The sequence below is a fragment of the Phacochoerus africanus genome, chromosome 3 (assembly GCF_016906955.1).
Source record: "Phacochoerus africanus isolate WHEZ1 chromosome 3, ROS_Pafr_v1, whole genome shotgun sequence".
Lineage (NCBI taxonomy): Eukaryota > Metazoa > Chordata > Mammalia > Artiodactyla > Suidae > Phacochoerus > Phacochoerus africanus.
In genome coordinates this window covers 16,567,235-16,594,706 of record NC_062546.1, presented here as the reverse complement: position 1 = coordinate 16,594,706, position 27,472 = coordinate 16,567,235, and the positions used below count along the sequence as shown (strand labels likewise).

Sequence of the window (27,472 nt, the reverse complement as noted above, 5' to 3'; positions counted from 1 at the left end):
GGCCACTGGTTTGGGGAACCACGTGGTCCCACGGCCCGAGCTCTGCCTCACCCACCTTCTCCAGAGTGATCTGTGTCTGTCTCCTTCCAGAGCTCCCCCGACCAGGGTGAGACCAAGAGCACTCAGGCGAACCCACCGGCCAAAATGCTCCCACCCAAGCAGCCCATGTACGCCATGCCAGGCCTGGCTTCCTTCTTGACGCCATCCGACCTGCAGGCCTTCCGCAGTGGGGCCTCGCCTGCCAGCCTCGCCCGGACGCTGGGCTCTAAGTCGCTGCTGCCAGGCCTCAGCGCATCCCCACCGCCACCCCCCTCCTTCCCTCTCAGCACCCCCCTGCACCAGCAGCTGTCACTGCCCCCCCACGCCCAGGGCACCCTCCTCACCCCCCCTGTCAGCATGTCCCCAGCCCCCCAGCCTCCTGTCCTGCCGGCTCCCATGGCACTCCAGGTGCAGCTGGCCATGAGCCCCTCACCTCCAGGGCCACAGGTAAGCAGGGCCAAGTAAATGTGCCCCTGGGGGGACCCTTGTAGAAAGGGGAGGCAGCTTGGGATTCCAAATACTGGCCCTGGAGTTCCCGTTGTGGCTCAGTGATAACAAGCCCAACTGCTGTCCACGAGGACACAGGTTCGATCCCTAGTCTCAGTGGGTTGAGGATCCCGTGTTGCTGTGGCTGTGGTGTAGGCCGGCAGCGGCAGCTCGGATTCGACCCCTAGCCTGGGAACTTCCATGTGCTGTGGGTGTGGCCCTAAAAAGACAGAAAAAAAAAAAAAAATTACAGCAAATACTGGCCTTGTCACTCGCTGGTTGTGTGACCTCAGCCTTGGCACCTTACCTCTGTGCTAATGACAGGCTTGCTTGGCCCTAGGAGGTCGCTCAGCCCAGGGGCTCCATTTCACAGAGTGGGAGACTGAGGTCCAGGAAAGGAAAGTTCTTCACCCCCAGTGCAGCTAAGTCAGGGGTTGGGTTTTTCAGAAGGTCCTTCCCAGGGGGAAAGGCGAGAAGTGTTCCAGCTGGAGAGGCAGCGCGGAGATGTCTCACCAGCTGGGGAAGGGGGTCTGCGCCGGCTCCCATCCCCTACTTGCTGCCGGGGACGGGCCCCCCCCCTACCCTGTTCCCCCGCCTTTGCTCACCGCCTTCTCCTCCCTCCTGGCAGGACTTTCCTCACATCTCCGAGTTCCCCAGCGGTTCCGGATCCCGCTCCCCTGGCCCGTCCAACCCCACGAGCAGCGGAGACTGGGACAGCAGCTACCCCAGCGCGGAGTGCGGCATCAGCACCTGCAGGTCGGCCCCCACCCACCGGCCCTGGTCCCGCCAACCCAGGCGGCGGCGGCGTGGGGATGGGAGGAAGGGGTGGGAAGAGGCCGGGGGACACTGCAGTTCACGGTCATCCCAGCAGGGGGAGCCTCATGGGCACGGTCCTCAGGAGAGGATGCCGAGCAAAGCACGGTCCCAGGGGGATTCCGCCAGTCTGGCGCCAGCCCCACCAGGGAAACCAGGGAAAGGCAGGCCTGTCTTCACTCTTGCTGTTTTCTCTTCCGTCCCGTTTTGTTTTCACAAGTGCTTCCATATGAAGTTCATGGACGGCCCTGTGTCTTTGCTCGGCTTCCCCAGAAGCAGAGCCCGAGGCAGGGATGGGGTGCCCTTGAGGATGCGTCTGTGTTCCGGAAGGACATGGAGGAGGAGGCGATGCGGGGGAGGCTGGGGCAGGGAGGGAGCCTAGCGAGGGCGTGGCCTCAGCCTGATCCCGTGGGAGTCCTGGGCACAATGGAAGCACAGACTTGGTCCCATCTTGGGGTTCTAGATTTTTGCATCCTCAGTGCTGAGGATCAGGTGGTCCCCCGCCAGGATCCCAGGAGGGGTGTTTGGTTCTGCCTGGTGGACAGTCAGCGAGGGACCAGCATAGACCCTCACCGATTCTTAGGGGGCAGTTGAATGCCGGGTGTGGGTGAAGGGCTGGTGGGAGCCGGTAGCCTGATGTGTTGGGGCCCTGGGTCCAGGCCTCTGAGGACTGGAGAGGGGTGGGGGGCTCATGGGGTGGGGACAGGGGTCACATCAGCTCTGACAGCCCCATCTTGCTCCCCCAGCCTGCTCCCCAGGGATAAATCGCTCTACCTCACCTAAGCCTGCCTCCCTCTCCTCCCTGAGGCTTGCTGGAAGGGCACTGCTCAGAGCCTGAAGGGCTGACAGCAGAAGAGAGGCCTTGGCAGGAAGCAGGGTGATGGCGAAGAGAGAGCAGTGACACGCCAACGGCCCAGGGCTGGGTCTCTTCCTCGACCTCCCACCAGACTCTGCAGAGCCAGCCCAAAGAACCTGCAGGAACCTTCCACCCCCAACCCGCTTGCTCCAGGGTTACTGTGGACCCTGCTCCTCGTCCTGCCACGGTCCCCTACATCTGGACGTCTGGCCCCGGCCCACACTCGTGGGAGCTGCCCCTGCCCGGGTTGCTCTCCAACAGAAGGCCACCCCAGATGCATGGGGCGGGGGCCAGCTCAGCCCCAGACGTGCAAATCTGGTTTTACAGTGTGAACAAGAGATTATGAAACTTATAAACTGTCGGCTCCGTGTAAGTACTAGTTGACTAAGTGTTTTAGAACTGTGCTGAAGACACCTGTAAGATTATTTTGTGGGGGGTGGGGAGTAGTTTCCTTTAAGGTAAAAAGCATTTTATATGCCCCTTAGCACATTTTTTTTTTAAGTTTTATCTTAAGGGAGACGTGCACAAAAGAGACCGCCAAACCGTTTCATCCTCTGTACAGCAGGAACCAGACAATTTCTAGCCACAGCCAGAGATGTTTTAAAATCATACCTTCATCTATTTAAAATGGCCAGTGATGACTTTTGTCTATTTATGAGGACTGATTGAGAGCAAAGATGCAGTGGATCATAAAGCGTGCGTGGTTTGGGGGTTTGGTTTGGGTTCTTCATGTTTGCAGCTGTTTTCTGACCCTGCAAATATCTGTCTTGGTGCCCAGTGCTTCTCTCAAATTTCTTTATAATAAAACTCCTCAAAAGTTGGAAACCTTTTGCCTCTCTCTTCTTGCACTCGGTAAGCCAGGGCCAGACCTTCTGGAAAGGCCTTTGGTGGTGGCTTCACCAGGACAGGGCCCCTGGTGTCAGTCAGAGAGAGGGCAGATTGCCATCCACCATTTCCCCACCCCTGAGGGTCTGTGTGGGTGACAGAGCCTTGCTGGCCTCCGTCTTGCCACCTGCAGAAGTGGGGTAACAAAGGTGCAAACACATAGGGTTCTTGCAATGATTTGGAGGGGCTCTGGCACAGAGTTCTGGCCACGCAGGGGGCCCTCATGGGCAGGTGACCACAGTGAGCCCCTCCTGGCCATACCCTTGCCACCGATGGGGCTCTGTCCTCTAGAGGCACTCAATCTGGTGAAGGTGAGAAATGGGTTCAGGGCAGCAGGAGCCCGGGCAGGGGGCAGAAGGGTCTCCTCCAAACCCACGTGTAGGAAACATCCCAAACAAGGGACTCTTTTTTTCTTCCCCCCCCCCCCTTTTCAGCCAGCCTTCAGCATACGGAGTTCCTGGGCCAGGGATCAGATCCGCCGCTGCAACACCGGACCCTTAACCCATTGTGCCAGGCAGGGCATCGAACCTGCGTCTCAGCGCTCCAGAGATGCCTCCGATCCCATTGTGTCACAGCGGAAATTCCAGACAAGGGGCTCTTAAATGGGTTTCCCCACAGATCTTAGGGAGTGATAGCTCCAAAGAAAAAGTAGTAACTATGTAACTCTTTTAGCTGTTCCTGGGACAAATGACAGCCGCCTGGTGTAGCTCTGGGGAGACTGCAGCCCTTAGGCCCCATGATACCACTACTTAGATGTGGGGGAGGTAGGTGCCAGCACGAGTCAGGCCCGTGACCTGGACAGAGGAGGATCCACGTGGCTGGCCCCTCATTCTCCAATCATGTCCCCCTGCTTCGCCCAGGTAACAACTCCCAGCTTCTCTGTGAACCGTTTCCTTACTGGAGGGCATGTGATAATCCACACTGGAAAAAGAAAAAAAAAAGAAAAAAGAAAAACCAGCCAAACAAACGAAAACAACGTGCTGTCATGTCAGCAGCATCATTGCAATGTGAAGCATAAATATTTCATGGGGTTACGATTTCCTATCTGGAGCTTGTCAGTAATACGCTGATGACTTAGTTTAATATCCGACTCTTGCTTCGACCTTGGAGAGAACTGTCGTTGGGATCCACGCAGACGGCCCCAAATAATAAGTGTGCAAGGCCATCGGGTTCTTGCTCCCGAGGCGGACACTCCTCCCACCTGCCCCTCATGGCTGCCCCAGAGCTCAGGATTCCTTTGGGGACAACCCCATGCCTCTCTCTCAGCTGCAAGGAACACTCAGAGGCACCCCAGCAAGAGTCTGAACACCCCGCCTACAGATAGCAGGGGGTGGCCAAGTGGGTGCATCCTCTGGTTCCAGAGAGTGGGAAGGGAGTTGTGGTCGGTGGAAGGTAAAAGAAGGCTGATTTCAGGGCTCTGGAGTCAAAGATGCCAACTATTCTTGCTGTTGATGCCCCGCCCAGATCCCCTCTGGGCCACTGCCCACCCCCAGCTCCTGAGCATTGGCTGCTCCCTGTTCACAGCTGCCCTCTTTGTCCCAATCATTGTCCTGGACCACGGAGGGGTGCCCCATCCCCCCAGAGCTGCCCTCAGTTAATGACCCAATAGTGGAGCAGCCAACTCCATGGTACCCGGGAAGCAGTGTCTGCCGCATCCTTCCTCTTCTGAGGATGTTGGTCCAGTCCATGGAGCCTGGGGGAGCCTCATGCCACACGTGCTGAAAAAGCACCCAGGCCTCTGCCACAGATGCCCCCACTTGCTCCTGTGCTCCCAAAGCTGCCCCCTCTCCCGAGCTCCACAGCCTTGGAGTAGACCGGGTACCACGGTAGCCATGACATCCCCCATCTGCCAAGGCCAGTCTGTGGCCTGGGCCTGCCATACCTCGAGGTCACATTTTATTGCCTGGTCCATAATGCAACACCCCTGGCATCGTGAGGATCCTGAGCTCCTGCTGAGAGCTCCCACCCTGCCCCCACCATTCATGGAGCTGGCCCAGGGACCCGAACCGCTTGTCCTTCCCAGTGCCAAGCCCCTGCTTCAGCCACCTCCACCTCACAGCTCCCCCCACCCAGACACTTTGGACTCCTAGCAGGGGGGTCAGCCGGGGCAAAGACCCAGCCCCCCGCAACCCCAGAAGGAAGGTGTGGCTGGTCCTAAGAATGCCCAGGGGAAATCCCTCAAGGGCTATGTACAGATTTCCACATTCGACTGGATATGGGCTCCATGGCACGGACGGGCCTTCCAGTTAATTTTCAGAGTCCAGGATGCTAAAATTCAATTTACTCATTCAGCTGGGATACAAACAGCCGAGCAGTGACTGCTAGGCCTTCAGCAGAGCATCGGGGAGGCCAAGTGGAATCGAACCCAGATTCTGCTGGCCTAGGAGCTTAAGCCGAGCTGGGGAGGCAGAGGAGGAAAACAATCATATTTAATTAATCACAAGATTATACTTTTATCTCATCAATCATAAAAATATAAAATCAATATCATGTGATCAGTGCCAAAAGAAGGGAGCCAGGAGAATGCAGAAGAGGGGTGTCCAGTCCAGCTGGGGTCTGCCAAGGCTTCCTGGACGAGGTGACATCTGTCCAGTGACCAGGACTGAGCCAGAGGACTGAGCCAGAGCAGAGAACAAGCCTGTGGTTCCAGAATGCCACACTTTCCTGACCCCAGACCCCAGTGGTTGACTCTGTGGTTGTGATTCTCCAAAGGGGAATCCCTACATATATAAAATAAAGATTTGCTGTATAGAACAGGGAACAATATTCAATATCTTGCAATAACTTATAAGGGAAAAGAATTATTAAAAAGAATACAGATATGCGTGTATGTATGTGTATGTAACAGAATCACTTTGCTCGATACCTGAAACTAATACAATATGGTAAATCAACTATACTTCCATTAAAAAAAAATTAGCCAACTAAGCAAAGACAAAAAAAAAGGAGTTCTCTGGAAGAAGCTGGGGGGCTGAGTCTGCACAGTTGCACAGGGATCTCTTTGAGTCAGGAACAGGGGTGGCTATCACACCTGGCGCTTATTGCTAAACCCTTGACCTCTGCATCCTCCTCCTGGGGTCTGGGCCAGCCCTGACCCTCATCGGCATAGTGGGGGTGGTGGAGGGTGCTGAGTGCATTGGTATTTTGTATGTGGGGGGGTATATTGTGAAGGTAGGAGTGGGAAATGGTGCCATGTGTTTCATGGGGTGGGGGGGGGTATGCACGTGTGTATTTGCATGTCTTGTGCACGCATGCATGCACGCATGTGTGTGCATGTGTGTGGTGTGCTTGCGGACCACCAGATCAGCGTAGACACGTGTGGAGCTGGAGTGTGGGGGCGGAGGATACAACATGGGCTCAGCACCCAGAAGACAAACAGATATGTGCACACATGTACGGCACACACACACTCAACATCTCACACGTGCACAGCACCTGGGCTCACAGGCCGACCACATCACAGACCACACACCCACAATGCCCAAGCCTACATCCCAGCAGGTCGTGGCTGGTCCTAACACAGGAAACTTTCCTTCCCATATGGAGATGGAATAACAGCAATAATCATGCTCTCCAAAGACATCACATGTATTAACTCCTTATTATCCACAGCAACTCAGAGACCGTTACTCACCCCAAGTCACATGGAGAAGGAACTTACTCAAGCTCAGACTCAGAGCCATAGTCTCCCAGGCAAGGGGTGCCCGGAGCCCTCCCTCATCACCGCATGCCATAGCCCTTCTGGCCTCAGTTTCACCCCACAGGCAGGTGTAACTGAGGCCAAGAAGGCACATCCACCTGCCACCCACCGGCCCATCTGACCTTGTCCATACCTGACCTTCTGCTCTTAGAGCTAGGCTTTGCATGGAGGAAGGCTGCCCTCCAGAGGTTCCTATTAAATACAATGCAAGTTAGGGAGCTCCTGTGGTGGCTCAGCAGAAACGAACCCCACTAGCATCCAGAAGGATGCAGGTTCAATCCCTGGCCTCGCTCAGCGGGTTAAGGATCGGGCGTTGCTGTGACCTGTGGGGTAGACAGACCCGGTTCAGATCTGGCATGGCTGTGGCTGTGGTGTAGACCTGCAGCTGATGCTCTGATTCAACCCCTAGCCTGGGAACTTCCATATGCTGTAGGTATGGCCCGAAAAAAACAAACAAAGAAACAAACAAAAAACCCCAAACCAAAACACACACACAAAAAACAAACCACACACAGACACACAAACAAAGCAAGTGAATTGACATTCATTCAACAAATATCTAACGAATGCCTGTTAAGTGCCAGGCATTGTGTGCAGTGCTGCAACACAGTGAGAAATAAGACAGTCAGGTCCTTGCCCTCTTGGAGAAATAAAGCATTAAACAAGGACAGCCACCAGCACAAGTAAGACATCAAATGCTAAGGATGCTTAGAGGGGCCCCAAAATAGTCCCTCCGAGCAAGACGAGGTGCAAGAATAGAGGTGGTCCTGTGTAAGACTGGGAGAAGCAGGTGAAGGAGGGCTTTTGAGGAGATGAGCCTGGTGCCTCTGCCACGCCAGCTGTCCCCTCCCATGGGATACAGTGTGGATGGTGCCAGGATGCTGGCTTGGGGAGGAGGGAGCTCTGGGTATGAGTGTGTCGCAGGTAGTGATGCTGCTTGTCCCCAACTGCGAATCAATTTCTCCCACATGGACACTTCGGAGGCAGTGCTGGTCACCTGCACTGGCCCACAGGAATGGTTCCAGTCGATATATTTTTACACAAACAACGGATGAGTAAGAAGGATGGTTTGAGATGGTGACAAACACTCAGAAGACAACCCCATAGGGTGACACGAGAGGAACGGCTGGAGGGAGCTTGGGGCCACTTCAGAAAGGGCACGCAGGGCGCAGAGCAGAGCCCTAAGGAGGTAAACGAACCAGCAGTGACGATGTCTGAGACGACAGTTACCCAGAGAAGAAAAGGCTCCTGGAGAGGCCCCCGGGCAGGAAGCAGCTGGCTTGCTCTGGAACAGCAAGGAAACCAGAGAGGCTGGGGGATGATCAAAGGTGAGTAGGGCAGGAGGTGGGTTTGAAGATGCTGCCAGTGGCCAGAGTGGGATTTCTAGGCCGTGATAGAGAGTTTGGACTTCATTGTCCAGTGAAGTCATTCCAGTGAAGGAAGGATGGGATCCAAACAGCCTTTTTTGCAAGGGGAGTGGATGGTAGCGGAGGGAGCGTGGGAGCAGGGAGACGCTTCAGGGGGCTGTGCTGTCATCCAGGCGAGGGAAGGAGGTGGCACAGGACAGGGTGGTGACAGTGGAGGAGAAGGATTTGGATGGCTCTGATGCACCGCATCCCCAGAAACTGGACAGGGACTTGAGGTGCAGTGGGACACAGCACAGGGTAAGGGGCCTCAGCCCCCGTCTCTCTCCCGCTGTACACTAGCCAGGCCCCCCCATGTACCCTGGGATGAATACTGACTTTGAGAGATGGCAAGGGAATCAGATAGAGGACTGGGCAGGAAAGGGCTTTCTAAACTGCAGCCTGGAAGCAGTAAGAGAAATGACTTTGAGGACATTCCAGTCAAGGGAGACGTGGCCACGGAGGCCAGCCGTGACTTGGCTGTCATTCTTGGGTACGGGCTTATTGTGTCCCCTCAAAGTACATATGTTGTAGCCTAACCCCCAAAGGGAGGGTACTTGGAGGTGACTGGGTTTATGTGAGGTCGTGGGATGGAGCCCCTAGGATGGGGTTGGTGCTCTTGTGCGAAGGCAGAAAGGACATTCTTCTCTCTCTCTCTCTCTCCTTCCCTCCTTCCCTCCCTCCCTCCCTCTCTCTGTCCTGTGAGATCACAGTGAGAAGGCAGCCATCCAGACCCACAAGAAAGAGCTCTCATCCGACACTGGCGGCAACCTTGGTCTTGGACATCCAGCCTCCAGAATCGAGGGAAAATCCATTTCTGTGGTTGAAGGCCCCCAGTCCGTGGTTCTTGTCACAGCAGCCTGACTGATGGATCTGCCTTCAGAATTAGGAAGGGCTCTCGAGGGGCAAGAAAAGGGGGCAGGACCTCGTGGTGACTGGACCCTGCAGGACCAAGCAGGGCTTGGCATCCTGAAAAGATGCCTGCGGGACGCCGATGGGAATTTCGTGCCGTCTTCTCACAGCAATTAGCATGTGCACAGGAGGAAGAATGTTAAAATCCAAGGTCCTTGACCTCAACTTTGAAACCAGTAATACACGGAGGGAGCTTGAAAAGTCAAACTGTGCTAAGCTGCTTCTCACAACACTATTCTCCACGCCTTCCAGCCCCTGACTCCCACCACCTTGCCTCCAGACCCGCAATTCTTGTAGTATTTCTTTTGTTACTTAACAAATAAATATGGGTACTCTGCTTTTTTTTTTTTTTTTTTTTCCTATTTTAGGGCTGCACTCGAGGCATATGAAGATTCCCAGGCTAAGGGTGGAATTGGAGCTACAGCTGCCAGGCTACGCCACAGCAACACCAGATCCAAGCCACATCTGCGACCTACACCACAGCTCATGGCAACACCGGATTCTTAACCCCCTGAGCGAGGCCAGAGATCGAACCAACGTCCTCAAGGATCCTAGTTGGGTTCATTAACTGCTGAGCCATGATGGGAACTCCAACTGCTATTTCTTTATTTATCTATTATAAATATTATTTATTCACTTCCCCCCACCTAAGGAATATTTACGATACTTTTTGAAGACCTACTCTGTGCCAGGCATTTTACATATAAAGTCTGTTTTATTTCTCACACAAGCCTGTAACATAGCTGCCACGGAGCCCGTTTTACAAATGAGAAAACAGAGGCACAGAGAGATGAAGCAATTGATCCCAGAATAAGTCAATGGCAGGAGTTCCCGCCATGGCTCAGCAGGTTAAGAATTCGACTAGTGTCCATGAGGAAGTAGGTTCGATCCCTGGCCTCACTCAGTGGGTTAAAGATCTGGTGTTGCTGTGATCTGTGCTGTAGGTTGCAGACGTGGCTCAGATCTGAGGTGTAGGCCAGCAGCTGCAGCTCCGATTCGACCCCGAGCCTGAGAACCTCCATATGCCGTTAGCACGGCCCAAAAAAGCAAAATAACAATAATAACAATAAGTCAGTGGGCAGAGCCAGGGTCTGGACCACAAGTCCTTTGGCCTCCATACTCACAGTGGTATGTTAGAATTTCCCCACCCTGTCACTGTGGACATTTGGGGCCCGGCAATTCTTTGCTGGGAGGCGGGGGGCACTACCCTGTGCCTCACAGAGCATGTTTGGCAGCATTGCTGTCCTGTTCCCACTAGATGCCAGGAGAACCCCTCTCCCCTGCCATGTGACCACCAAAAAGTCGCCCGGGCACAGCCAGTGACCCCTGGGAGACCAAACTGCCCCAGTTAAGAACCACCAGTGTGGGAGTTCCTATCGTAGCTCAGCGGGTAAAGAACCCGACTAGTATCCATGAGGAGGTAGGTTCCCATCCTGGCCTCGCTCAGTGGGTTAAGGATCCGGTGTTGCCATGAGCTGTAGTGTGAGTCGTAGATGCGGCTCGGGTCTGGTGTTGCTGTGGCTGTGGTGTAGGCTGGCAGCTATAGCTCCGATTCAGCCTCCAGCCTGGAACTTCCACATGACATGGGTGCGGCCCCAAAATGAAAAGAAACCACCAAAGTATTGGAAGCTTGGGCTGGTCTTCCCATGGCCTCAGACAGGCGCTGCTTTAGGTGGGGAGATGGGCTCTGCGCAGGCCTGGTCTTTTGAGGCTCCCGCTCTGGCCACGCCCTCCTCCGGGATGATAGGTCCGTGGGGCCAAGAAGCCACGCCTACTGGAGCCGCCGCCTTTCTGCGCTGTATTCCCTCTTCCAGGGCCTGCCGGTGCTGGTGACCAGTTCTCCCGGCGGTTGTGCTCCTACCCCCAGGAGAAGGAGGGAGGTGGGCGGAACTGGACGTTTGAATTAGGTGGCCTGTGCCCCTCCGCTGCCGGCTGCGTGTCAGAGGTGGGAAGACAAGGGTGATGGGCTCTGGGCGGGGGCCTCAAATCTCAGGGCCGGCCTGCTCAGTCCCCTGCTGCTGCTGCTGTAGCTGGTGGGAATGTGGGTGTGGGGCACACATCCTTTTTTTTTTTTTTTTTAATTTTTAGGGGCGCACCCACAGCATATGGAGGTTCCCAGGCTAGGGGTCTAATCAGAGCTACAGTTGCCGGCCTACACCACAGCCACAGCAACGCGGGATCCGAGCCGAGTCTGCCACCTACACTGCAGCTCACAGAAATGCTGGATCCTTAACCCACTGAGCAAGGCCAGGGATCGAACCTGCGTCCTCATGGATACTAGTTGGGTTCGTTACCCACTGAGCCACGATGGGAACTCCTTTTCACCTATTTTGTGGGGAAAAAAGGGGTGGGGCTAGGGCTCATATGTCTCCAACTTTGCTTACCCTTCCTCAATATTATTCTATCTCATTAAATTGTCAGAGCCACTCCACGGGATCGGGGCAGGGGGTGAAGGGTCAAGGAGGAAGTGAACGTCCCTGTGTTACCCATTTGTGTCTGGCAGAATGAGACACTGTGAAGAGGTGTCACGACCACCTCCAGCTCACCATCATCTGTCCCAGGAAACTCACACATCTGATGTGGAGCCACACACCCTGCAATTCCTTAAAGAATGTTTACTGACCCGTCAGGGGACAGCACTGAAAGACAGGACTGCCTCTTCTGTCTCTGGAATGACATTGGGCCACAACCGTTATTTGTCACCTCTCCTGACTGCCTTCCTGAACCTCCAAGCTTCCCCCAGTGCTTTTTTTTCCCACTCCACAAAATGTTATTAGTGTAAATGGAGTCAAAAATTGTTATTGGCATACATCAAGTTGCGCTTTCAAATGATGTCGGAGCTGGGCAGGTAAGATACACCAGGGAAAGAGATGACAGGGCGTGGTGAGTTCTGTGGCTAAGTGTAGGCTGACTGCCCTGCCTAAAAACATTTAAATTCAACTTTTTTTTTGTCTTTTTTCCTTTTCTAGGGCCGCTCCCATGGCATGTGGAGGTTCCCAGGCTAGGGGTCCAATCGGAGCTGTAGCCAACGGCCTACACCACAGCCACAGCAATGTGGGATCCAAGCCTCGTCTGCAACCTACACCACAGCTCACGGCCACGCCGGATCCTTAACCCACTGAGCAAGGCCAGGGATCGAACCTGCAACCTCGTGGTTCCTAGTCGCATTCGTTAACCACTGAGCCATGACGGGAACTTCAAATTCAACGTATTTTAAAACACCAGGCTGGCCTGAACCCAACAAATTTGCCAGCCAAGTTCACCCTCCAAGTATCTAGTCTGTGCCCTCCATTTAGAGTGTGGTTAAGAGTTATGCCCTTGAAGATGGACAGAGAGACCTGGGTTTAAACATTAGCTTCTTACCTGCAAAAACAGAGTGGTGTTTGAAATCATAGAGCTATTGTGAGGAATCTCTGAAATAATGCATGTAAAGTGCTTGTGCAGGGCCTGGCATATAGTAAGTGCTTAATTTATAGTAGCTGTTATTATTATAGTGAATCAGAGAATAGCAATGGTGATGAATTTTTTAATAAAAGCAGCCTTCTCGAGCAAATTTGTGAGTACCTTTATGTGTGGAGCGGTGGCGCCTCCTGGTGGTCACTAGCAAAAACTGCAGCACAGAGTAGCAGGACTAAGAGGAGCCAAGTTGGGCTTTAGGGTCAAAGAGACAATGAGTTTGAATCCAGTTCCGCCAGATACAACACAGGTCTTTCACTGAACTCCACCCTGACCCTCCATCCCCTGCCTCCAACAATTACAATCCCTGGAGTGGCTGTGACAATTTAATGAGACAATATAATGTCACTCAGCTGTGCAAGTGGTATTAATAGCCTTTAATAAGGGCTGGCCATGATCCTAGATGATGCTGGCATGATCCTAGCACTCAGAAGGCCACTGGACCCACACTGCTAATGTCCTTCCCTCTCGTTAGAAGGCAATAGGTGAGTGCATATTTTTTCTTCTATTGGCTGGGGGTGAGGAAGGGTTACTTTGGCTTGAGGCCCAAAAACAAACAAACAAACAAAAAACCCAGATCCCCTGTGGTTACCTCAGATTTTACCGGTGCAAAATATTCCTTTGGATTATGCAGTGTTCCATCCAGACTTCTCTTTGAAAGTGAAAACTCCCTTGGAATGAAGATAATTAGCATCAAATGCCGGGGGAGAAATGAGTGTGTCACCGCTTTCCTCCCAAACTGGAGGGGCCTGGTGACACTTTGTGTTGTCACTATCTCCAGCTGGACACACACACTCTCCACCCCGCTTGCTGTTGTTCTGCCTGGAGAGGAGACTTCCTTCCTTCTCAGAGGTCAGGGGAGAAGGTGGAGCCTACGTCACAGGCACAGCCAGATTTGAGCCACATGCAACCTACACCACAGCTTGAGGCAATGCCAGATCCTTAATCCATGAGGGAGGCCAGGGATTGAACCTGCATCCTCCTGAATACTGGTCAGGTTCTTAACCCTCTGAGCCACAACGGGAACTCTGGATTTAAAAAAATCATATTGTTAAAGCTTTTTATGAGTTTGGTTTGCAGTTAAATGCAGCCGAAAGCATCCTGACATTGTGTGATGAGAACTCATTTGGCCCAAGAGAATGCCATTGGGCAGTGGGTGCATTCTGAGGGGCTGGCTGTTCAGGAAGAAAAATGAGGCTGGAGGTTGCTTTTCTGCCTGCTGATATTTTGTTCTTTTGTCTCCGGGGAAGTTGCCTCCTTGCGATCCTTTTCCTCTCCCCTCCGTTTCCCCACTGGGGACACGTTGGAAATGCCATCCTGGCTGAGCTTAAGCACCAGCCACCTGGTGGCCCAGACCCCAGGCCCCTTCTGCAGTGGTAACATGTTGTCACCTTTACAAGGACACCTCTGAAGTCAGACTGCACAGGTTTAAATCCTGACCCTGGATAACTTAATATCTTTGTCAGTTTCTGCATCTGTAAAGTGGACACAGTAACAATATGTACAGCACAGATTAGTGCCTGGCCCACATCGAGCCCACCCCCAAAAGATGGTGCAGGAGGAGCTATGTGACATGGGGGACCCAGTGCAAAATGAGAACGCAGGGTCCTTGTTCAAAAATTAAGACCTTTCAAGATGCTGACAGCAAAGCATTAAACCAAGGCTGGGGCGCATGCAGCTGGCCCTGGGTGGTAAGTATGGTGATTCTGGGTTCACAGAGAAAGTGAGAAACAAAACTCAGAATGGTACCCTTCGCTGACCCAGTAGCCCCAGGGCACGAATAGCTAGCTCTAACATCACTAAAAAAGGGGGCTGAGAGAGGACCTGATTGTGCCCTCTTGGCTGGTGGGGCCCACCCACAGTCAGCCTGTGGGCAAAGCGCCACTGTCCCTTTAGTCCTGGCTCTGTCACTGACTTGCTGGGTGGTTCTGGCAAGTTGCCATCCTTTCTCCCGCCTCCATTTCCCCTGTGATTGGTGAGGGGCCAGATTAGCTGATATCTTAGCCCCTCCACCTCAACAACCTTGGAGGTCGTATCTTCAAGCTTCTTGAAGGGAACCTTTCCTTCTGTCCCCAAGCTCCTGCAGGAAACTCTAATCCTGGGATTCCTGCAGTAGTGCAGCAGAAACAAATCTGACTAGGAACCACGAGGTTGCAGGTTCGATCCCTGGCCTTGCTCAGTGGGTTAAGGATCCGGTGTGGCCGTGAGCTGTGGTGTAGGTTGCAGACGAGGCTTGGATACCGTGTTGCTGTGGCTGTGGTGTAGGCTGTTGGCTACAGCTCCGATTGGACCCCTAGCCTGGGAACCTCCATATGCCACAGGTGCGGCCCTAAAAAAGACAAAAGACCGAAAAAAAAAAAAAGAAACTCTAACCCAGGAATTCCCATGGTGGTAATGAACCTGAGTATTATCCATGAGGAACGGGTTTCCATCCCTGGCCTCTATCGGTGGGTTAAGGATCCAGCCTTGCGTGAGCTGCGGTGAAGGTCACAGATGTGGCTCAAAGCTGGGGTTGCTGTGCCTGTGGTGTAGGCCGGCAGCTGCAGCTCTGATTCAATCCCTAGCCTGGGAACTTCCATATGCTGCGGGTGCAGTCCTTAAAAATACATACAATTTTAAAAAAAGAAAAAAGAAAAAAAAAAAGAAATCCTGAATCCTCTCATCCACTCACTTCCAATATATGAATCCCCTCAGCAATCCCCCTGTCCAGTAGCCATCTGCTCTTAGCCGGCTTACCTCCAGGAGGCGCACTCCTTTGCTGTGGGAAAGTCAAAGCTCTGCCCTTCCCTCCCTGTGAATCTCTGAACCCATCATTCCATCTCTCCGAGCCTCCATTTCCTCATCAGTAAAACAGAGAGACTCATAGAGGCAGCGTGGGGTTGCCGTGAAGATTGAATAAGAGTACATTTATCGGGAGTTCCCGTCGTGGCTCAGTGGTTAACAACTCCAACTAGGAACCATGGGGTTGTGGGTTCGATCCCTGGCCTTTCTCAGTGGGTTAAGGATCTGGTGGTGCTGTGAGCTGTGGTGTAGGTCGAAGACGCAGCTCGGATCCCATGTGGCTATGGCTGTGGCTGTAGTGTAGGCCAATGGCCACAGCTCCGATTAGGCCCCTAGCACTATGCTCAGAGCTTCATTCACAGTTTTAATCTTAAGAAGCAGGTGGCATCGTTATCATCATCTTGGGAAAGGAAATCAAGAAATTTGAGAGGTTAAGGGACAGAGCCAGGATTCGAACCAGCAGCCTGAATTTAGAGTTATTGAGCCAAGCCACACAGCCAATTCTGCCACTGGATAAAGTAACCCACAGACGCCTGACTCCACTGACTGTAAGGGTTCCCTCCCTCCGTGGACCAGCAAGACAGAGCAGAGAGAAACAGAGGGAAGGAGAAGCTCAGCCTCCACAGACACAGTCAAAATTTTGCACAAAGAAAAAAAAAATGAAGAACTATTTTAATTTCAGCGTACATGCGAGTTTTGCATTTTACAGTTTAGCTATTGTTTTCATTTTGAGCTACATGTTTGAGGGTGTGCCATATAACTTTTCCAGGCTTGAAGCCTCCAGAGGTCGACCTCTGGGCCTGCACCTCTCCCAGCACAGCTGGGTCCTTTGTGGGTTCATCAGAGATGAAGAAATTTCTCTTCTTGCCCTGAATCCCCAGTCTGAATCCCAAGTCTGAATCCCACAGCTCCCAGGCCCCTCCCTTTTTCCAGGCACTGGAAGAATCTTGCCAAAACCCCAAGGCAGTGGTCAGTAAGCATGGGCCCTGGAAATGTCCACAAGGTGGTTTTAAGTTCCCTTGTGGCGTAAGACACCGTAAAAGGATCCTGGACCTGGGACAGGGTAAACTTCTAGACCTGCCAGTGGTCAAGGCTGGAGAAGGGGCCAGCCAGGCTGTGTGCTGTACTTCAGCCACCAGGGGGCGCCCGACTCTGACCCGCCTTACCTGATTCCTAGGTTCCGAAGGGGGCTCAGGAATAAGCTTTCTTTTCACACGGTTCCATGTGATTCTGATTAAGCCATGCTCCTGCACCCCAACTCCATACCCCTACTTTACACACACACACACACACACACACACACACACACACAGAGCCAGTCTATAGATAGCCAACTGGGCTGGCTACCCCCCGCTCCCCTCATCACCTGCTGAACCACAAGGGGAACTCCGAAAGTCTGCATTTCTCACTGCTCTCAACAACTGGGCTTTACATAAGCTTCCACATTCAATGTTATCCTGACTACAACCCCTGCATTGTTATTTTCCCTATTTTATAGATGAGGAAACTGAGGCTCAGAGACGTGAAATAAGGACACCGAGCAGGACTAGAGCCCAAGGAGGCCAGTCTCAAAAGGCAGGGTCTTAGAGTTCCTGCTGTGGTGCAGTAGGATTGGCTCTGTCTCGGGAGCACTGGGATGCAGATTTCATCCTCAGCCGGGCCCAGTGGGTTAAGGATCCCATGTTGCCACAGCTGCGGCTTAGGTTGCAACTGCGGATCAGACCTGATCCCTGGCCTGGAAGCTCCATATGCAATGGGGAAGCCAAAAAAAAAAAAAAAAAAAGGCAGGATCTTTCTTCCACTACATGCTGATCTGGAAATCTGCTCTAGAAACTCAGGGTCTGACCTAGAAGGTCAGCGGCCTTTTGGGGCGCCCCTCCAAAATGGAAGCCCTTCAACTGCCCCTCAGGAGCTATTATAGGAACTGAGAGAGACGGGGCCTGGACCGGCATGATCCGGGGTCCTGGCCTCTCTCGTCCCCCTTCAGCCAGTCCCTTGTCCTGGGCCCACAAGTAGACACTGCAGCCCAGCCAGAGCCTGTAACCAGATGCAAATTTATTATTGCACAGACGGCAGCTTCCCGGACCCTCACCCCAAACACCCCCCCCCAAACAAGACCCAGGAGTTCTGGTTGCCAAAGGCTATCCCCGGCCCTGGGCCAGATCAAAAACGCAGGACAGGGACAGGGACCCCAACGCCGAGGCCTAGAGCCTGTCAGCCTTGAGCAGTGGCCCCAGCCCACCCCCCTCACTCCCTAGTTGGCCAGAAAAGCTCCCACACAAATGCAGAGCCCGTAGATGATGAGAGAACCCCCGTTCCTCTCTGCAGAAAGGCAGTCTAAGGTTCCAACCACGCCTTGAGGCCCCAGCGGTGCCTGAAACAGTGAGTGTGAAGCCGAGGAGCCGCGGGGAAGGTTCCCAGGTACCGAGGGAGGGAAAGCCGAGCCCATCCGAAGCAAACGTCAGGTCCAAGAGCTGCTCTGGGGAGGCCAGGCTGAGACGCCCCAAGAGACAGAAAGAGAGCCCTGCTTGGTGCCATCACTGTGCCCTTCCCTGGGCTCGGAGGGGCCTAGAAGGTGGTCCCTCCATCCTCCCTGGGACAGAGGCCGCAGCCCCTCCCACTGCCACCCCCACCCCCAGCCAGCACCAGGGCCCAGAGAACCAGGGTGGTTCAAAACCCCCCGTAATGGGCTACATGCAAATACCGTCTTCTGCCAAGCAAGCTGAGGGGCTTATTATCACAGACTGCGCCCCGTGGGAGCCCCAGATTTGCTCCCCTCTCCCCAGGAAATGCTTGTGGACAGGACAGGTATCCTGTCTTCAGCACCAGCCTGAGTCTGCCCCCGGCGAAATCGGCCCTGGCTTCCATGCTCACAGTTCCCCAAGCCTGCAGTGGCCCCTGGGAGGGGAAGCAATCCAGCCCATTTATGGGGCATCCCCAAGCTTGATGTCACCACCCCTGGGTCCCTGCAGGGCGACCCCTTCTCACCCTCAGCATCCTGGAGGCCCCACATGCAATGCCAACCCCAGGCTCAGACACACTAGGCATCAGGGCCACCCTAACTGCCCCTGAGCCCTTCTCCCCACCCCCACCCCCCGGCCACCCGGTCAGTGGGGCTTCCCAGCCGAAGGCCCCTATTGCTCATGTCTCCCCCTCTTCTATTGGTCCAGAGGGAAGCTAACTAGACCGGTGGGAGGAGATTGGAGCACTGTATCCTGGGATATTCAAACTGAGCATGTCCAAGTCCTCTACTGTCATCCGGGACCCCTGTAAGCAAGGGACAGAGTGCGGGCGGGCTCCGGGCGTGAGGGGGGAGGACCGGTGCGCTGTCTGAGAGTCTCCCATGCTGGCCCACCGAGGGCATCGCGTCACTCCTTCCCCTGGCCTGGGAGACCTCAGCCCCGCAGCAGAGGGCAAAATAAATCAGGGAGGGTAGAAAGAAGGGGGCTGGGATTTAATATTAACATCCTGGTTTGGGGACTTCTCCCAAAACAAAGAAAAACCTGGGACAGGAGTGACCTAGGGGCGAGGATGAGGATGGGGACAGAGCAGATTGGGGAGTTCAAGACCAAGGTTCTTGCATCAGGGCTTTCCCTGCCGCTGGGCAGAGAGCCTGGGAGGGTGCCCAGCATTTTCTCTTCCTCTGGGCACCACCTGCCATGTGGCACAGGCACCCCTGGAAGCCTCCTTAAACGTCTGTGGTGTGGATGCAGGCTGGACCCCAGCATCCAGGTCGAGTCCAGTCCTCCTCGGCCGCCCTGCCTGGCACTGCAAAAAGATGGGTCCGCGCGTCCTCAGCAGGAACTCCTGGCTCTGCAAAGAGGCAGCAAGACGGTCAGGCAAGAGGACTGGGCGAGGGAAGGAGGGGGAGAGGGGAGGAAGGGAGGGCGGGCGAGGCTGAGCCAGGCTCCAGGCAGGGTTCAAGCCTCAGGAAGTGTCCTCTCTGGGGCAAGACCTCCACCGCCGCCGCCACACACCCCACCCCCACCTCCCCGAGCCCCCAGGGCAGCCTTGCTCCTTGGCTCTGACTCAGTGACCCCAGAGACAAGTCCCGGAGGCCTCCCCTGGCCCCTGCAAGGCACCTGCTGGATGCCGTCTCTGCCTGTTCACGGCCTCTGTCTGGTACTCTCTTCCCTTCCTCCCTCCTTAGCGACTGCCATCTGGCTCACCCCTCTCCATCCTTCGGGCCATGAAGTTGGCAGTCCCCATGGCAACCCAGACCCCCTATGAAGCATGGACCTGCCCCAGCCCACCGCCATCCCTGAGCTCAGCATCCACCCCCAGGACAGCACCTACCAGGCTAATACTGTCATTGGCTATTTATCCAGTGATAGGACAGGGATTTCTTCTCCTTCTCCCCTCCGACTGAGTAGGAACCTCCAGCCCACACTAATCTAGGATGCGGGGGGGTGGGGGGGAGACTTTGGCAGGGGTGGGGGCAGGGCAAGAGGCAGAAACTCTTAGCATCACAAGCACAGGACTTACAGCGTAAGGGCTGGTTCTAGCAGGGGAAAGATTTTATTTGCCTTGTAGACAGGCCACCCTGAGCCCAGCGAAGGCCACTTTCCTTCAGCCCAGCCCAGCCGGCTTCCTTTTCACAGGACCTTACCCAGCCCCCAAGCTCCACCACGGGGAGAAAACCAATTGATGGAACCAACCGACTGACAGCAGGGTCTCAGGAAGAGAGGACTGAGCATGGGTGCAAGCAAGAGAGAAATGGAGCACAGGGAGAAGGGAATCCGGCCATCCCAGGGGACTTCAGTCTAGACCCGCGGGCTGTCTGCGGGGAGGGAGTCAAGAACTGCTTTGCTTGACATTTGAACCCCAAGTCTTACATAACAAGCCATAACGTAGAGGTTTACTTTCATATCCGCCCCATTTCTTAGGGCAGGAATGAGTCCCTGCCGTAGCCCTAGATCCCAGCAGAGCAGATGCTCAATACATGGTGGTTAAATGAATGAATGAGGAGTTCCCATGATGGTTCAGTGGTAACGAACCCAACTAGTATCCATGAGGATGCAGGATGGATCCCCAGCCTTGCTCAGTGGGTTAAGGATCCCAGCGTTGTCGTGGCTGTGGTGTAGGCCTGCAGCTGCAGCTCCAATTCGACCCCTAGCCTGGGAACTTCCATATGCTGCGGGTGCAGCCCTAAAACAACAAATAAAGAAATAAATAAAAATAAAATGGATGAGTTAGTGAATGAATAAATGGAGCCCTCAGGGCTCACCTAATAGAGATCGGGTGCTTTGCAGATGCTGAGCTAAAGAGAGAGGGTGCATTCGTATGTGTGTGTGTGTGTGTGTGTGTGTGTGTGTGTGTGTGTGTTGGGGACAGACCTCTCAAATCCACACACTCCAGGTCCCTGCCTCTGCTGGTGGATGGGCCTCAGTTAACCACTGGACGCAGGCCCAGCAGGGAGCAGACCCTTCCTTCCGTGCACGCCCCCCCCCCCCGCCCCCCAGCGGCCACACCTGGTGGATGAAGTCAGGTCAGGAGGTGAACGAAGAGGATGGCCAGGCCGATGTTAAGCAGGATCACCATGCAGATGAGGACGGTGTTGGGGACCTGGGAACAGCGGAGAGAGGCTGCCTGAGTCCTCAGGAGAGCACCACCCTCTCCCCATTTCTCACCCTCTTGCTCACTGCTGGGTCCAGCGCCTGGACAGACCATCAGAGCTGGAAGGATTCTTGGAAATAATTAACCAAACTGCCAGGGTCCAGAGAGGGGGCGAGAACGTGTCCCAAAGCACACAGTGGGTGGAGTTGGGCCTGGAACCCAAGAACTCGGCCTTCCCCACTGCTAATTCCTCTGGGGCTGCATCCATCAGTCCCTTAGAGCCAAGCTTCAGTCTCTGGGGCGGCAGCTGCTGGCTCCCAGCCTCCCAAAACAAGGCCCCTACTGGACCCCTCCCGACCTCTGAAAGCCCTCCCTGCTACATCTTGTAGCAGATGCAACTGGTACCCAGACTAGATGCCCCATCGGCAGGTGCACCCTACCCCCCTCTTCCAGCCACTTAGGATTCCTGGCCTTCTCCTTCTTCAAAGAACTGCTTATAGCTGGAATCTAATATCCAGCACAAATGAACATTTCCACAGAAAAGAAAATCGTGGACCTGGAGAATAGACTTGTGGCCGCCCAGGGGGAGAGGGAGGGAGTGGGAGGGATGGGGAGCCTGGGGTTATGGATACAACTTGGAATGGATTTACAAGGAGATCCTGCTGAGTAGCATTGAGAACTATGTCTAGATACTTAATATTGTAACAGAACAAGCGTGGAAAGAAAAAATGTATACATGTAAGTGTATCTTGGCCCCCATGCTGTAGAGCAGAAAAATACATACATCAATAAATAAATAACTGCCCAGACGACCCGAGAAAAAGGCCAGTTTCCTGACCCAAGGTGGGGGGGTCTCTGTCGTGTGATGGTGAGTTAGGCTCCATGGTTGACTAAGCCCACGTCCCTGCTGGAGTCTCCCCCCTGCCCCGTCCTGTGCCATCCCGAATCCTACCTCCGGCTCTCCCACCTCTAGGGAAGCCGACCTACCGCCAACAGCCTCACCTCCTCCACCTCGGCCTCTGCCGCCACCGCAGCCTCCTTCCGAGCTTTCTTCTTGGCCCCGGCCTTGGTCAGCCCTCGGGCCTCCGTCCGGCGCGCCTTGGCCTTGGGCTCGGCTTTGGGGACGATGGGCTTGGGCTCCAGCTTGGCGGGGCTCTCGGGCACGGGTTCCGGGCCTCGGAGCTGGGGCGCCGACCCTGGGCCGGCGTCGGGGGACGGGGGCTCGGAGCCGGCCGCGGGGACCTCGGGCTCGTCCTCAAAGGGCGGCGGCGCGGGCGGCGCGGTGCGCACGGCGTAGCTGTGGTAGCCCTGGTACAGCGCCACCTCGGGCTCCAGCGACCGCGTGGGCGGCTCCTGCAGCGCCTCGATGGCCATGTGCTCGCTGGCCGGCCGCGCGGGGCTGCGGCGGCCCGCGCCCTCGGATGGCGTGACCGGCCGGCTGCCCTCGCCGCCCGGCTCGCCGTTCCAGGCGCCCGGGCTCAGCAGGCCGTCTTTGGACGTGGCCGCAGGGCGGGGCCGCTTGGGCTGCGGGGGCGTCCCGGCTGGCGACGGAGGGCCACCCTCGGGCCCGGGGGTCTCGCGCTCGTGCAGCTCCGGGCTCTCGCGGGGCCGCTCCGGGAGCCCCGCGGCGGCGGGGCTCCGGTCGGGGGAATCCAGCAGGCTCTCCGAGTTCTCCAGGATCTCCTGGAGCAGCCGGCGCTTCTGATACTCCGGACCTGCCAGGGATCACACGGGGAGGCGGGATTCGAACCCAGATCCCAGCACTGGGTGGCAAACCGCTTAACCCCGCCGAGTCTGATTTACGAACTCAGCCACCACGTGCCACCACTCTTCTAGGCAATTCTCAAATATTAACTCGTTAAATCATTTTAAAAACACTCTGAGATGGATGCTATTATTTAACCTCCAGTGTACAGATGAAGAAAGGTAGGCTCAGAGAGGTGAAATCACTGGCCCAAAGTCACCCAGCTGACCAAGGGCAGAGCCAGGTCTGGCACCCGGGCTGGTCTGGCTCCCGAGTTTCCGCTCTTAACGGTGATAATGGTCTCTTTTCATTCCCTTATCTGAAAAAATGGGCCTTGTCACACTATCATACTAGTTCGTGAACACTAATAGCAGGAATTTTTTTTTTTTTTTTTTTTAATGCCTCTAAAATGCTGAGCTCAGTGCCTGGCTCACAGCTGGTGACAGCTATTGCCCTAACCACCCAAGGTAGAGGCAGCCAGCCAGTGTCGCTCTTCCTGAGACCAGCAGGGGGCGCACTGTGAAAGGAAGCAACATCTTCCGAGGCACAGATCTGCGCTCCCAGGTCTTCCACCTAGTTTCCCTTTGGTCTCCTTACAGCAACCAAAAATGATTAGAAAATACAAATCTAATCGTGCCACTCACCTTAAAACCCTTCAATGCAGACAGCACCAATCTCCCACCCCGAAGGGCTCCCACCACTCTATCCAAATGCAAAGTCTGTGTGAGAGCCGGGAGGGCCTCCTTACCGGGCAGCCCCATTCCCCAGAGAGAAGAGACAGGCTGGAGTGGGGCTGGGGTGGGGGGAACCTCTGATACCCCACCACTATCTCAGTAAGAGTCCCCTTGTGTCACCCCATCCCGTGCTTGCACCACACCCCACACCTTCTAGAACTCACAGGCATGCATAAACCCACTTGAGCATCTCAGCTTCCCAGGAAGCAAAGAAAAAGTGTCCATCCCAGGACCTCCCCCACCCCATCCTGCCCATCCCCTCCCTGGCTGGCCCTACCTGGCTGGTAGAAATCTGGGGCCAGCTCCCTGGCCAAGGTGCGGGCAATGTTGGACTCTTGGTTCGCAGCCAGGGCAGCCTGTTCTGCTGCCTCAGCTTTGGCCCTGGCGTGGCTTGTCCTAAGGAGACAACACGGGGGAGACTCCATTGTACAACTATAAATGCAAATGAGTAATTTTTAAAGTGCTATTAAAAAAAAAAACACAAAAAACCAAAAACATGGGGGAGACTCAGGACCTCTCCAGAGAGCCAGCCCTCTGCTCTTTCTCCCCACCCCACAAGGAGACACCATGGACAGAATTTTCATTCATTCCAGCTGTCAATGAATATTTATTGAGCCCCCTGGCCCAGACTGCTGTGCATTCCCCTGACCATTTCCTCTTCTTTCTGGGCACACAGATGGACTACATTTCCCAGCCTCCCCTATAGTTGGCTGTAGTCAGGTGACTGACCAAAGCATTGTGGGAAGGCGGGATTATGCCATTTCCAGGCTTAGTTCACAAAAACCTCTTCTATTATCCTCTATTGTCGTCTCTTTTCCCCTGTTGCTGGTAGAATGCAGAGACCAAGGTCCCAGAACAGAGAACTTAACTTCATTTGTGTCACAGATCTTTTGGCATCTGGTGACACCTATACACTGCTTCTTTGAATAATTGTTTTTTGTTTTGTTTTGTTATTTTGCTTTTCAGAGCTGCACCCGTGGCATATGGAAGTTTCCAGGCTAGGGGTCGAATCAGAGCTCAAAATGCTGGCCTACGTCACAGCCACAGCAGCACCAGATCTGAGCCAAGTCTGTGACCTGGACTGCAGTTCAGGGCAATGCCGGGTCCTTAACCCACTGAGAGAACCCTCGTCCTCAGGGATACTAGTCTGGTTCGTTACCACAGAGCCACAACAGGAGCTCCCAGAATAATGTTTTTTTTAATGCACAAATTACACAGGATTACAATTATATTGACCCACTGTTACCAAAATATTTAAAGGAACAAATTTGTAATATATATTCTCCTTTATTAACATATTAAACAAAACATTAGCATAATCTATACATGTAAATCAATCATAATTTAAATGTATAGATTAGTATAAAGGATATTACAAGGATACCTGCAACCATAGTAATGTGACATGAAAATTAGTGACAAAGTCACAGATACTGCTAGTACTGTGATTTCCTGCCCATTTCTGTACTTGAAGAAAATGCTAAATTTCAGTAAGAGGTTAGTAAAAATAAAAACATAGTTTTCCGGAGTTCCCGTCGTGGCACAGAGGTTAACGAATCCGACTAGGAACCATGAGGTTGCGGGTTCGGTCCCTGCCCTTGCTCAGTGGGTTAAGGATCCGGCGTTGCCATGAGCTGTGGTGTAGGTTGCAGACGCGGCTCGGATCCCGCGTTGCTGTGGCTCTGGCATAGGCCGGTGGCTACAGCTCCAATTCGACCCCTAGCCTGGGAACCTCCATATGCTGTGGGAGTGGCCCAAAGAAATAGCAAAAAAAGACAAAAATAAATAAATAAAAAAAAACCATAGTTTTCCTATGTCTTTTTTTTTCTTTTTTGGACTGCACCTGCGGCATGTTCCCAGGCTAAGGGTTGAATCCGAGCTACAGCTGCTGGCCTACCATAGCCATAGCAACACAGGATCCAAGCCACATCAGTGACCTACACCACAGCTCACAGCAATGCTGGATCCTTAATCCACTAAGCAAGGCCATGGATCGAACCCGCATCCTCATGGTTACTAGTCGGATTCATTTTCACTGCACCCCACCAGGAATTCCTGGTTTTCCCATGTGTTGTAGACACTTTGGGGGCCCTGCCCAGATCCCTTCACTGGGCAAATGCACCCAACCCTAGCTGCTGAATTGTCTGCTAATGGCTCCTTGCTGTCCCAGAGAACTGCAACCAATGGAAGCTATCTCGTTCCAGAGATCAACACCCCTCCCCAATCCAGGGAGCCCAGAGCCAATGATTAATGACACCAGCCAACCCCCTCTTGCCCCAAGAGGAACCAGCCCCAAGTTACAAGTCAGATTCCAGAGCCCCCGTGGGCCCAGGGGATCAGGCTGAAGCAGGACTGCAGGTGAAAACCACATCCTTGCATGGCTCCACTCCTGTCCTTTCCTGCGTCTCTCACTCCTCTCTTCTGAGAGCACTGGCTCCATAAATGTCTGTACAGGAATTCTCGTCTCACACTCAGCTTTCAGGGAATCTAAACCTAAGGCAGCATCCAGGTTCATGGACTTCCTGAATGCTATCCACAGAACCAACCCCCTGTGGAGCCCAGGTTAAGAAACACAGTGGAACGAACTTGGATCCACAAACGATTATTGCACAGAGCGAAGTCCCTGCCCACGGTTCCACGCTGGGATGCGGAACATTTAAATATTAAATTTAAACATTAAATTAAGCAAGCCTTTGATGTGTACTGCATCAAGCACCTGAAATCTGGGGGATGTTTATTTTGGCTGTTAATCTACCCTAACTAGTAGAAGTGCTTGCTAAAACATTATCGGCCGGGGGAGTTCCCTTGTGGCTCAGTGGGTTAAGGATCTAGCATTTTCACTACAGCGGCTTGGCTTGCTGCTGTGGTGCCAGTTCAGTCCCTGGCCCGGGAACTTCCACATGCCATGGGCACAACCAAAAATTAAAAAATGTATGAATTAACATCCCCACTTATCAAGGGGCATTGTTTTAAAGGAATTGTGAAGATTATCTCATACAATCATCATGACACCTTAGGAAGCTGGTTTTGTTACATTTTCCCTATTTTACAGAAAAGGAAATTGAAGCACAGGCAGGGTAGGTGTCTTGCCCAAGGTCAGAGTCATTATTAAATGTAGGAACTTGGATTTTGATCACAGGCCAGATGATTCCAGAGGTGGTGCTGCTCTGGAGCACATGCCGTGCTTGACCAGGAGTTGAGGACAGACATACCCGTGGACAAGACAAGCCCCTCTCAAGTGAGGGAGATAAGCTGGAAGCAAACAACTAAAATGATTTAATAAAATGTAATTGTTTAAAAAATGCAATCGTGAGGAGTGCAGTAAAGGAAGAATAAAGAATGCAACGAAAATGTACAAGAAAAAGGCTTCATATCGATTGGTGCGGATCAAGGAAGGTTTCCAAGAAGAGGTGACACTGAAGTTGAGACTTGAAACTGACACATCACTTGGCCCATCAGTGAGCCGGGTCCAGGAGAGAGCATGTGCAAAGGCCCTGAGATGGGGTGAGAGCTCCGTGCCTTTGGGGAATTGAAAGATCAGATCAGTATCCCGACATGGGCAGAGGAGTCAATTCCTTAGGGAGGTGATCTGTGCGTGTCTCTAGCACGGAATTGAGCCCACAATAAAAGAGATAAATTTTGTGACGCTTCTTCCATGTGCCAAGCCCTTTACCTACCTTATCCACTTTAATCCTCAAAACTGCCTGGGAGGTAGTTTGTACTAGGTCTGCTTCACAGGTGGGGAAACTAGGGCTCAGAAAGCTATCTTTCTCAAGGATGCAAAGTAACAGATGACACAAAGCATTAACCACATGCCAAGGGTTTTAGAGAAGTTAACTCATTTAATTTCCTCAACCACTCTATGTGGCAGATGTTATCATTCCTCTTTACAGAGGAGAAATCCAGCCCACAAGAAGGTTTTAAGGATCCCATCCAAGGGACCCAAGCCAGCAAGTGACAGCAAAAGTTTCAAACCAAGACATTCTGGGGTCACGTGTCTGTGCCCTTAACCACAGGCTGTACCTCTGCCCAGTAATTAGTAGAGTTCAAACCCAGACCTGCCTGATGTCTAAGCCCCTGCCTTTTCCTCTGCCATGAAAATGGGTG

The 27,472-nt window shown here is 53.6% G+C and overlaps 2 protein-coding genes across 3 annotated transcripts in view; one reads left to right on the top strand and one right to left on the bottom strand.

The window, feature by feature from the left end:
- TOX2 (TOX high mobility group box family member 2) overlaps nt 1–3,019 on the top strand; it is a 144,648-nt gene extending 141,629 nt beyond the window's left edge. For both annotated transcript variants that reach the window (XM_047771053.1, XM_047771054.1), the window contains exons 7-9: nt 91–486; nt 1,154–1,281; nt 2,085–3,019. In XM_047771053.1, coding sequence (XP_047627009.1) covers nt 91–486; nt 1,154–1,281; nt 2,085–2,121 — 561 coding nt within the window. In that variant the 3' untranslated portion in view covers nt 2,122–3,019. The remainder of the gene's footprint in view (nt 1–90; nt 487–1,153; nt 1,282–2,084) is intronic.
- A 14,345-nt stretch (nt 3,020–17,364) lies between these two features.
- Nucleotides 17,365–27,472, bottom strand: part of JPH2 (junctophilin 2) — a 74,704-nt gene continuing 64,596 nt past the window's right edge. The window contains exons 3-6 of the mRNA XM_047771052.1: nt 23,643–23,761; nt 21,890–22,602; nt 20,803–20,896; nt 17,365–19,144 (exon numbers count right to left, since the gene is read on the bottom strand). Coding sequence (XP_047627008.1) covers nt 20,816–20,896; nt 21,890–22,602; nt 23,643–23,761 — 913 coding nt within the window. The 3' untranslated portion in view covers nt 17,365–19,144; nt 20,803–20,815. The remainder of the gene's footprint in view (nt 19,145–20,802; nt 20,897–21,889; nt 22,603–23,642; nt 23,762–27,472) is intronic.